The sequence below is a fragment of the Neovison vison genome, chromosome 3 (assembly GCF_020171115.1).
Source record: "Neovison vison isolate M4711 chromosome 3, ASM_NN_V1, whole genome shotgun sequence".
Lineage (NCBI taxonomy): Eukaryota > Metazoa > Chordata > Mammalia > Carnivora > Mustelidae > Neogale > Neogale vison.
In genome coordinates, this window is record NC_058093.1 from 175,637,663 (window position 1) to 175,649,951 (window position 12,289).

At 39.1% G+C, this 12,289-nt stretch overlaps 1 protein-coding gene across 1 annotated transcript in view; it reads left to right on the forward strand.

The window, feature by feature from the left end:
- Positions 1-230: 230 nt before the first annotated feature.
- Positions 231-12,289, forward strand: part of SMCHD1 (structural maintenance of chromosomes flexible hinge domain containing 1) — a 149,686-nt gene continuing 137,627 nt past the window's right edge. The window contains exons 1-3 of the mRNA XM_044243330.1: positions 231-734; positions 8,669-8,744; positions 9,610-9,771. Of these exons, the coding sequence (XP_044099265.1) occupies positions 558-734; positions 8,669-8,744; positions 9,610-9,771 (415 nt within the window). The 5' untranslated portion in view covers positions 231-557. The remainder of the gene's footprint in view (positions 735-8,668; positions 8,745-9,609; positions 9,772-12,289) is intronic.

The following is a 12,289-nucleotide window of genomic DNA, read 5'->3' on the forward strand; positions in this document are numbered from 1 at the left end:
CCTTCCTAGGCTTTGGGTCTCCCCTCAAGAGCGCAGGCGCCCAAAAGCAACCGCGCTTCCCTCGCAACTTCTTGAGGACGAAAGGGGCGGGCCCTCGGCGGCGGGCGCTGAAGCCCCGCCCCTCCCGCGCGGCCTGCCGGATTCGCCCCGCCTACTCAGCGCCGCGGACGGCTCTTCTTCCTTCTGCGCCACAGTTCCCAGTGGCGGCCGTGGTCCGGGTTCGAGCTGCGAGCTTCGCGTGGAAGGCGGCGGGCGCGGGTCCCGGCCCTACAGAGAGCGTGCTGCGCGCCCCCTTCTGCCCCGGAGCGACGGGCCGCGGAAGTGACGTGTGAACGAGCAGAAGCTCGTTTGAATCGGTTCCCGGGTGATCCTCGCGCCTGCCGCTCGCTGCTCGGCCGCCGCCTCCGCCGCTGAGGGAGGAGCTGCAGCGCGCCGGGCTAGAGGCCTCGCACCGCCCCGGGGGCTGGAGCTTAGAGCGCCGCGCGGAGTCTGCACCTCGGCCCCGAGCGCGGCCGCGGCGGACGCCGGCGCTGCTGTTTTTTCTCCTCTCCCCCAATATGGCAGCGGCGGGCGGCGGCGGGCCTTCGGTGGGGACCGGAGAGGACGGCGGAGGCGACGGCTGCAGGACGGTGTACTTGTTTGACCGGCGCGATAAAGAGTCCGAGCTCGGGGACCGGGTGCTGCAGGTCGAGGAGCGCTCGGACTACGCAAGGTTCCGCGTCTCTGTGTGTCAGGTACGCGAAGGGGCCAAGGAGGGATGCGCGGGTAGAGTTTGGGTTGGGAGGGTGACGAGACACTCAAGTTGCTCACCAAGGGCAATAAACCTGTCACCTGGCCCTAATTCTGCGGCCTTGGCTTCTCTCTCCCGTGTGCCCGCCATGCCTGTGGCCCGGCGGCTGGAAGCCTTGGGCCGGTCCCAGCCCCGGCCTGGGAGTGCAGAGCCAGCATCTCCGTAGGCCTCCCCCTGCCCTTTTACGGGGTCGGGGTGGGGCTGCTTCTCGCTGCCCGGGATTTCTTACGTCGGGTTTAATTGGCCGGTGGCGACCTTAGTACTCTAAGGCCTTAGTACTCTAAACTTATCTTCCAGTAGGGATAGGCGCTTGTGTCTCTTCGTTTGGAACTTTAAAAAAAAAAAAAAAAAATACGAGCGCAGAGTTAGAACCTGATGCCTCTGCTAGGAGTGTGGCGATGGTTCAGAGTTCTGAAATTCCTGAGTCGATTGACCTCAGGTGCATTCAGTGATACCATAATTTCCCCTGTCGTCCTGTCAAGGAGGTTTATGGGCCCGCCCTGACAGGGTCCCTCCGTAGTGAAAACACTTGTCCCAGTTAGCTTCGCAGGTGGAAGCTGCCCTTCTGGTTTTCTGAACCCTGGCCCTTGAGAGTTTTAGAACTAATTTGAAAGGTGCCTGTGGGCAGTTGTGGAACACCAAAGGGTGTGTATGCCTGAGTGTGTTATGTGTACATGTATGGGTGATATATATATGTGTGTGTGTGTGTGAATGAATATATATGTGTGTATATGTATATATTCGTGATATATGTATCTACACTGTATTAGTTTGCTTTAAAAATTAATGACTACGTAGGAAAAGCTACTTTAAACTGTGAGAATTTTATAGGTAGGAGGTGGAGGAGGTGCCTGAGCTTTAAAGGAGGAATGTAGTTCTCTGCAGCCTTAACCACATGAAGTTCTTTTTAAGCTACAGAGAACACTTAGTTTCCCAGGGAAGAGAACTTTGTGAGAAGCATTGTTTTAAATTGATTAGACTGATGATTTAGTACTGTTCTAGACGCATAACTCTGTAGTTGCTGAAATAATTGAAATCAAGACCCACAGAATAAAAGGGACTTGAGAGCTAGGACCTTGGTTTGTTCACAACTGTATTCCCAGTGTCTAGAACCATGCCTGATACACGGTAAATGTCGAAATTAGAATGAATGAGTGAAGAGAAAAATGTATAAAGACTGAATTCATTCTGTGCCTGGTGATAGCAGATTCCCATGTATATATGAAAACCAAGTGAATGAATGCTCATCTTTTTTTTTTTTTTTAAAGATTTTTTTTTTTATTTATTTGACATAAAGAAATCACAAGTAGATGGAGAGGCAGGCAGAGAGAGAGAGAGGGAAGCAGACTCCCTGCTGAACAGAGAGCCCGATGCGGGGCTGGGTCCCAGGACCCTGAGATCATGACCTGAGCCGAAGGCAGCGGTTTAACCCACTGAGCCACCCAGGCGCCCCGAGTGCTCATCTTTTTTGATGAATGTTATCTATTCAAAACCATACCAAAAATAAACTCTTTATGTTTATTAATTTTGTTGTTAAAAAGATCTGCAAATTAAAGGAAATATGGAGGGGCGCCTGTTTCCTCCTCTCTCTCTGCCTGCCTCTCTGCCTATGTGATCTGTCTGTCAAATAAATAAATAAAATCTTTTAAAAAAAAAATAAAGGAAATATGGAACCAGAGCGGGGAAAAGTAAACCTTTTTGTCACTGTAAAGTTTACAACTTCTGGTAGCAGTTGGGGTTATTTCTTTGTTTTCTTACCCCAGTTTTTATAGCTATTTTTTCATTTAATATTGTTAGTATTTTTCTCTTTTAAGGCAAGTCTTCCTAATCAAAGTTTGAAATGGTTTGTTTAGTACTACTGTTTACATAACCAAATCCCTTCTTTTTGTCGACACTTACATTATTTCCAATTTTAAGTAATGCCATGATAAACATCTTTGAATAATAGTCTTTTATGTCTTTTATTTTTCTTTAGTTAAGGCTCTTGGAAGTTTCCTCCAAGGTCAGGAATATTTTTAAAGCTCTTGATAGGTATTTTCAGGTTGGTTTTCAAAAAGGTTGTGCTGATTTACTTTCCATCTAGAAATAAATTCTGTCCTATGAGAAGTCTCACTAACTGTTAGATGGGGGAAGTATTACTACAGAAGTGGAAAGTCACTTTTAAAGGTGGGTGACTCACTTAAGTCAAACAGATAGTACAGTCTCAAATTAGGATTCAAACCCAGAACCCATATTCTTTGTTATATCTCTTTGCCTCAAATTAAGTTGTAATAGGGAACATATACATTTATTCCACTCTTTAAATATATATATATATATATATTTAAAGATTTTGTTTATTTCTTTGGCAGAGACAGATCACAAGTAGGCAGAGAGGCAGGCAGAGAGAGAGGAGGAGGCAGGCTCCCTGCCAAGCAGAGAGCCTGATGCGGCACTTGATCCCAGGACCCTGAGATCATGACCTGAGCCGAAGGCAGAGGCTTTAACCACTGAGCCACCCAGGCGCCCCTAGATACATATTTTTAAATATTTATTTATTGAGAGAGAACAAGAGTGCGTGAATGAGCCTAGAGGAGTGGGAAAGGGAGAAGCAGACTCCTCGCTTTATAGGGAACTGTAGGTGGCCCCCAGATCACAACCTGAGCTGAAATCGGATGCTTAACTGACTGAGCTACCCAGGTGCCCCAGTCCTTCAGTATTTTATTTCATTTTTTTAAAAGATTTTATTTAATTATTTGATAGACAGAGAGAGAGGGGGGAAGCAAGCTCGCCGCCAAGCAGAGAACCCGATGCGGGGCTTGATCCCCAGACCCTGAAATCATGACCTGAGTGGAAGGCAGAGACTTAACCCACTGAGCCACTCAGGCTCCACCTTCAGTATTTTAATTTGAAAACCAAGGAGACTATTTCTTTTGACTAATTCTTTCTTCCTTCTTCCCATGTCTTCCTGCTGGAAGAGACAAAGGTTAAATTTGACTAGAAGTAAGAGGGAAGAACTAGTAAGAAAAAAAAATGGAAGGCTAACTTTTTTCAGAGAATTCACTTTTTATTTATTTATTTATTTATTTAAGATTTTATTTATTTATTTGACAGACAGAGATCACAAGTAGGTAGAGAGGCAGGCAGAGAGAGAGGGGGAAGCAGGCTCCCCGCTGAGCAGAGAGCCCGATGTGGGGCTCGATTCCAGGACCCTGGGATCATGACCTGAGCCGAAGGCAGAGGCTTTAACCCACTGAGCCACCCAGGCGCCCCCAGAGAATTTACTTTTTAAAGCATCATTACATTATATAACCTAATCCTATACTAACATTGTTTCCATTACCTACATGAACAATTAAATTAAATTATTCAATTAAGTCCAAGGTTATACACATACTAAGGAGTGAAACTGGGATTAGAGTGGATGTCTGTTTGATTCTGATGCTTGTTATTTTTATTAAAAAAAAACCTCCACAATGCCCACACTATTTACTAAAGCCTTCATTTTCCTTGTGTGTGTGTGAGGGGGGAGGTAAAATAGTGCACTAAATTAAAGTTTTTCATTAGAACTTAAACCAGTAAGTGTTTGTAATGCTAGAAAGTATTATGGATCCTAAACTTATTTGGGGAACGCTTACCTTGTGGAAGAAGGGAGCAATCAAGAGGAAGAAAGACGGAAAAAAAAAAAAAGAGGAAGAAAGACGAAAGAGTAAAAAAGGGGAAAAAAAGGGAGGAAGGAATAGATCTGGAAGAATCCCTTAGACCTGTGATAAGCAACTTTTGACTCACTTGAACCCTTGTGGCCTTGCAGACTCAAAGATTAGAGGATGATTCATTTGCCTAGTTCTTAAGATATATCGAGACATTAAGGGAAGTATGTAAACGTTCCCCTCTATCTCCATATTTAAGGAAATGCCTACTTTTCCCTTTGTATGGTTTCACTATACCTTGTGACCCTACCATGGCACTTATATCATTGTACAAAAAAAAAAAAAAAAAAAAATCTGTATGGTCCTTGAGGGCAGGACCCTTACCTAATAGTTGGTTTATAGCTGTTTAGTTACATGAATCACTCTCTTCCTTTAAAAAGAACTTGTACATAGGGCACATATATTAAAAATTCCAAAAGAAGAGGGGCACTTGGCTGGTTCAATCTGTAGAGCATGTGACTCTTGATCTTGGGGTTGTGGGTTTGAGCCCCATGTTGGATGTGGAAATTACTTAAAAATGAAATCTTGAAAAAAATCCAGAAAAGGAAGAAATATAAAAGTAGATATAGGAAGGAATAAAATAGTAACCTGAGGAGAGTTAACAAACTTTGATAATACCTTACAAATATCTTACACCATTGCTGAGTCATGAAATCAGCTTTGAGTTTCTTAGAGGTCAAAACAAAGGACAGATAATTTATAGAAAAACTACAGTGTCTATAGAATAAAAACATTCCAAGTGCTAGTGAAGCAAATCTTTGACTTGAGAAAAATTTCTCCGTAGATTCCTTATAAATCCTGGTAAAATGGACAACATCCCTAAAGATAGCAAAGTCTGCTGCTTATTTCCTTTAATGCAAGGTAGGATATTTGTGTTACTTTGGGTAGTGCAAGCTGTGTTAGCCAGTAACCACTCAAATTTTTTTTTAGAGATTTCTCACTCAAGTGCAGTATGGGTGTTCCTTGTCTGAGTGATTCAGGGACAAAACCATTGGATATTATGTCAAAGGACAAATCATTGAAGGCTAATTTGCAGAGTTTCAGAGTAGTGCATTGAAGTATATAGTTTCTGACTTAACCCATGGATGAACTTTAAAGTATCTGAAGATTTTATGGACTATAATTTAGTTAGCCCTTTATAGATCTTGCTTAAAATTGGCTTTTGAGAGAAGTTGGGCAGCGAGTAGTTTGAGGCTGACCTATAGAGATGGAAGGTAGGTAATTTTTATTACCCATTAAAGGCACTTCCATCTTCATTACCAGTTAACCCAGAAAAAGATGGGACCAAAGTGTTCATATAAAAATGGAAAAAACATAATCAAGACACTTGCCCAGATAGAACGTTATCCTGCTTTTGTGTAGGGAAAGGCAGAGAAGGTATATCTGTATTCAAGACCAGGTTAACATGAACCCATGAAAGTCTTTAGTTTATGCCTGATAAGGTAGAATTAGGCTAAAAATACAGAGAGAAAAGGGTATGCCATCTTGAACAAAAACATAATTAGAAATATTTAATTTATATTTGTCAATATCAATGCTTCTAAATATTTGGAAAAATTATTGAAGAAATAATTTGTATATAGAATTACGAGTAAAGAAAAAAGATAACTTTTTTTTTTTTTAAGATTTTATTTATTTATTTGACAGACAGAGATCACAAGTAGGCAGAGAGGCAGGCAGAGAGAGAGAGAGAGGAGGAAGCAGGCTTCCTGCTGAGCAGAGAGCCCGATGCGGGGCTCAATCCCAGGACCGTGAGACCATGACCTGAGCCGAAGACAGAGGCTTAACCCACTGAGCCTCCCAGGCGCCCGATAACTTAGTATCTTAATTGAATAATAGATTAATGGAGAAGAGCATATGGAATAATTAGATACAAATATTTAATTTTCAGATTTACATAGATCTTAAAAATTCAGCTGGGCACATAGTTTTTTCAGTAACTGTAAGAACAAATTTTGTTTTACAGGATGCATAAGCACCTGAACTAACAAGTGGGACACTGTAGAAATAAAGTAGTACTAGCTACGTCTGATCTCGGAAGCTAAGCAGGGTTGGGCCTGGTTAGTACTTGGATGGGAGAAATAAAGTAGTACTAGCTAAGGAATAAAGACTCAGTGCACAAAACCCTAATGAAGTTCTGTAAAAACAGTTTGTTAAACAAGTACAATTTTATTCCCCATCAGTTTATATGCATAGCTTCATTTCTGTAGAATGGAATTGAATGGGAGATGGTTATCTTCAGTATTAGTAAAGGATACCAGATTGCTCTTCAATATAGTTGTACTGATTTTCAGTCTTCTCAGCAGTGGATAAGGTTTCCCTATATGGAGGCCTATACTTTATAGTATCAGGACTTAAAATTTTTGCCAGTCTCATGGGAATGATAAGTTATTTTAATTTCTCTAATAACTAGTGAAGATGAGCATCTTTTCATATTTTCTAGTTTTTTCCATTATGGCTTGCACTTTTTATATATTTTCAGAGATCCTTCTCTCTACTCAAAATTATTCCCTTATGTTTTCCTTTAAAATTTGGGTTAGTATGCAGTGTCTTTAATTCTCTTGGACTTTCTTTTTGTGTATGTTGAGATGGGGATTTTATTTTACCATTTTTATGCAGTTAACTAGCTGTTTTATTATCATTCATTGAAATTATTCTTTTCCCACCAATTTATAATGTCACCTCTTGTCTGCCAAGATCATCTCCGTGTGTGTGTGTGTGTGTGTGCGCATACACACACACACATACACCTGTTTCAGGGTCCACTGTTCTCTTCCACTAATTTATTATAGTATATTTTACATTACAAATTTTTTCTTATAGAAATCTTCAAACATCTATAGATATAATAGTATAATGAGCACACATTAACTCATCATCCAGATTCAACAGTTACCAAGTACCACACAAGCATCATTTTTGTCTTTTGTAGCATATTCCAGTTCCTGGTTCACTTTGCTCCTATCTCTTTCACATGCATTTCTGTGATCATACCATCAAAATTAACATCTTAAAATATCATCTAATAGCTTAATCCATATTCAGATACCTATTTCAAAATGTCTTTTTTAATAGTTTATTTAAATCCGGATTCCAACTGGGTCCTCAAATGTTGAGTCTGGTTTTTTTATGCATCTTAATTCTTTTAAAATTTAGAGCATTTGAGCAAAACCCTCTTTCCCCAGTCTCCTTATTTTTCCTGACATTGGCTTGTTGAAGAAATCAAGTAGGTTTTTCTTTAATAGTACACATTCTGGATTTGTCTCTGCTCCTTTATGGTGTAACTTATTTTATCTCCATATATCCTGTAAACAAGTTATTTTTAAAAGTTTATAAACAAAGTTTAGGTTCAACTTCTTTGAGGTATGGAGGCAAAGAATACTTATAGGTGGTGCTGGTGCTTTATGTTCTGTTATATCGAGAAGCATGTAATAAATGGATATTTCTCCCCCTTAACAATGCTAAGATAATATTAGTGGGATTCAGATAGTTCAGCTGGATTCCTTCATAATAAAATTTGAGCTGGTGGTTCATCTAGTGATGGTGATATTCTGATTGCCATTCCTCTTATATTTATTAGCTGCAGTTCTCTAAAGAACAGCTTAACCTCACCAAGTACAGCCATTTGGTTACCTGTAACTATAGTTGGTACAAAAAAGCAAGGTAAATGCTTTCTTCTTTCCCTTCAATTAGTTTTTAGAGTTAGGAGTTGGTGCCTTAATTAGTTTCAGTAGGAACCAATAGGGTTTAATATAGCTATTGAAGATTCAAGTATTATTAGTCTAGATTTTTTTTTAGTTGTCTTTGGTGGTAAGACTGTTCTAAGATTAGTCTATCATTACCTGAAGTAGAAGTTGGTCTTTTCACTTAACTGTACATTGTTGTTTAATTTAATTTAATTTTATTTTATTTTTTTTTGTTGTTGTTGTTTAATTTTAGAAAGAGTGTATATCTTCTAATTTTAAAGATATATAAAATTTTAATGAAAATGTTAACTCATTTTTCTAATTCTCATTTTTTGATTAGTTGTAAAATTTCAGTTTTGAAGAGTTGAAACTTAGATTTTTTTATGTAAACAGTAATTGTTACAAGATTATGATATACTTTCAATATTTTCATCTTATAAACTTGAATGGCATATTTATTTCCTTTGTGTAATAATTGATTTTATCTCTCTTATTTTGGATAGACACTTGGCATTTCACCCGAAGAGAAATTTGTTATTACAACAACAAGTAGGAAAGAAATTACCTGTGATAATTTTGGTAAGCATTGCTTAATTGATGCCTTTATATTTAATATGTTCTAGTACATCATAGGGCAATAAGTATTTCATTACACAGATAAGTAACTAAAACTATTGATAATTTTGGTTATTTTCTTCGAATGGAGGAGGAAACTGACTATATATGTGCAGTTTATGCAGAGGTCATTTTTTTTTTCTTCTTTTTTTAAAGATTTATTTATTTATTTTAGAGAGCACATGTGTTTGAGTGGGGGGAGGGGCGGAGTGGGGAGAGCAGCTTGAGACTTCCCATAGAGCATGGAGCCTGAGGTCTACCTCATCACCCTGAGATCATGATTTGAGCTGAAATCAAGCGTCAGATGCTTAACCGACTCAGCAGCCCAGGCGCCCTGAGGTCATATTTTTAAAACAAGATTATAGAAATATAGTTATCAGTTATGGCTGCAGATGGTGAGATGTTGTGCAATACCTGGCCACATTTTTTTACGTGGGCCCTCAAGAAATTAATTCTCACAAACTTGGATTCTTCCATTGTATTTTTTTTATCTAATTAGATTTTGGGACCTGCCACGTTTTCACATATGATTCCTTTTAAGTTTAATTCTACTTCTCCATTCATGTTAATGCCTCTCTAATGCAGTTCATCATCTGATTTCCTGTGATAGTTTAACGTATTAAGAATTGAGTGTTTCAGATGAGTGGAAGTATTTGGGCCTATTGTACGGTACTATCCTTAATAAAACAGCTGAATTTATAGATAGATCCATTGTTTGCCTGTACTATCTTTAAAGATATCTTATAGATACCATTTGCATATTCAAAATTACAAATCAGTTGTATTTCTGGTGCTATGTAGCACTTACGATATTACTTCTTAATTACAGATGACACTGTTAAAGATGGAGTCACTCTATACCTGCTACAGTCAGTTAATCAGTTACTACTAACAGCTACAAAAGAACGAATTGACTTCCTACCTCACTATGACACACTGGTTAAAAGTGGCATGTATGAATATTATGCAAGTGAAGGACAAAATCCTTTGCGTAAGTATTATATTTATACTAATTTTTCACAAACTGTTACTATTTTATCCCTTGACCACATGTCACATTCCTTCACTGTTTAAAAAAGTTCTTTCTACTTTAATTAGAAGATTATGAGCAGTCATTGTGAACTTCCTTACTTTAGCCTCTTCATCAATCAGTATTTCTTTTCTATCAAAGTCATCTTTAGAGTAAAGATACCTCTCCTTTAAAACTAATCTTCTATAATGATTCATTCCATTTTAACTCAAAGAAATGTACCAACCTATCTTTCCATCTTCTCTGTACTCTTGATTTATTCTTCCTGGCTTCCTGTGGATGTCTCCCAATTGAGAATTTTTTTTTTACCTTGCAAATTTGTGTAGTTGAATTATACAAGTAAGTGGCTTGTGTTCTGGTCTCCATTTCTTTATTATTTCATTACACCTTATTTCTCACAAGTGTTTATCCTTCCTTTGGACTGTTTGCTAGTGATCTTTACAAATCAGTTGCTTTAGAGAGTCTTTTCTGTCTGGACCCTGCCAAAGTGTTTACTACTACTTATGATGTTCATTATAAACTTTCATATTAAAAATATTTTTTCTTGTGTATGTATTATAGTTTATAGGAAATAGAAGACATAGATGAGCAGAAAGAACATAAAGAACATCTTATCTCTACCATCCAGATAGAACCACCACTTATACTTTGGTGTTTATCATTTCAGGCCTTTTTCTATATTTTTTTCTTTTTTAGTGGTTTTATATGGAACATACTCCTTTAACCTACTTTTTTGTTTAAAATATAATGAACATCTTTAATATATATGTCAATGTGTATTTGTTTTTAGTGTTTATGTAGTGCTTATATAACAGATTTCTTCCAGAAGTGTTCTTTTAGACATTTAGGTTGTTTTCAGTCTTTTTTTATTATTACACGTGACTGAATATTCTAAGTCATTGTACACATCCTCACCCTAAGTACTAGTAATAATTACTATCTGCTGCTGTGCCAGGCAGCATGCCAAGTTCTTTATGAACATCATCTCATTTAATTTTTAATCCTATGTGGTAACTAATGTTACATAATGACCCTACTTCACTGAAGAAACTTGAGGCTAAGAGATTTTAGGTAGCTTAACAAAGGCCATCCTGGTAGTAAGTGTTGGAGCCAGAATTTGGACCCTAGCAGAAGAATTACAGAGCTTGAACTCCTAACCAGGCTACTTATTACCTCTGATATTGTTCCTTATATATAAGGAAGCTCCCATCTTATTTCTCCCATCTTTTTTTTTTTTTTTTTTAAAGATTTTTTCTTTATTTATCTGACAGAGATCACAAGTAGGCAGAGAGGCAGGCAGAGAGAGAGGAGGAAGCAGGCTCCCCACAGAGCAGAGAGCCCGATGCGGGGCTTGATCCCAGGACCCTGGGATCACGACCTGAGCCGAAGGCAGAGGCCCAACCCACTGAGCCACCCAGGCGCCCCTTATTTCTCCCATCTTAAAAACATCATATTCTTTCACCAGCTACTGCCCAGTTTTTGCTCCTGTTTATAGAACTCCTCAAAAGAGTTGACTGTATTTACTATCAGCAGTGGTGCGTCTCTTCCCATTCTTTCTTATTCATTCTCTTGTACTCTTTGAGGGTCACCCGTGGCTAAATCCAGTGATCAGCTTTCAGTTCCCATTTTACTCAAGGTATTTACAGTTTATCACTTTTCTTCCTTGATATAATAATCTTCACTTGGCTTTTGAGAAATCATACTTCTGTTTATATCTCACTGGCTGCCTTCTTTCTTCTCTTCTCTTCCCATCTTTTTCTTTTTCTTTTTTTAAAGATTTTATTTATTTATTTGACAGACAGAGATCACAAGTAGGCAGAGAGGCAGGCAGAGAGAGAGAGGGGGAAGCAGGCTCCCTGCTAAGCAGAAAGCCTGATGCAGGGCTCGATCCCAGGATCCTGGGATCATGACCTGAGCTGAAGGCAGAGGCTTAACCCACTGAGCCACCCAGGCGCCCTCTTATCTTTTTCTTTTAATTGAGATAAAATTGACCTCTCTTCTCAACCTTCTTTATATTGAAGTGCCTCGCAGCTTAGTCCTTGGTCCCTTTTCTTCTCTTACTTCCTTAGTGATCTTGTCCAATTACATGGTTCTAAATACCAGTGTTATGGCGGTGACTCCTCAGTGGAGGTGGTGGAAATGGTAATTTTTTTTTTTTTAAAGATTTTATTTATCCGTTTAGAGAGAGAGTGTGTGTGTGAGTGGGATAAGGGGCAGAGGGAAAGGGAGAGAGAGAATCTCAAGCAAGCTCCACGCTGATCGTGGAGCCAGACATGAGGCTTAGCTCATGAGCAATCAGCCAAAAGTCAAGAATCAGATGCTTAACTGAGTCATCCAGGTGCCCCAGAAATGGTAATTTTTAGTCAAATACTGAAAATATTGCCAAACTTACCTCTTGAATTTCAATTCTGTCTGTGCAGCTACCCATGTGATATCTCCACTAGCATATCTTAAGATGGGAACCCTGATCTGTTCACTG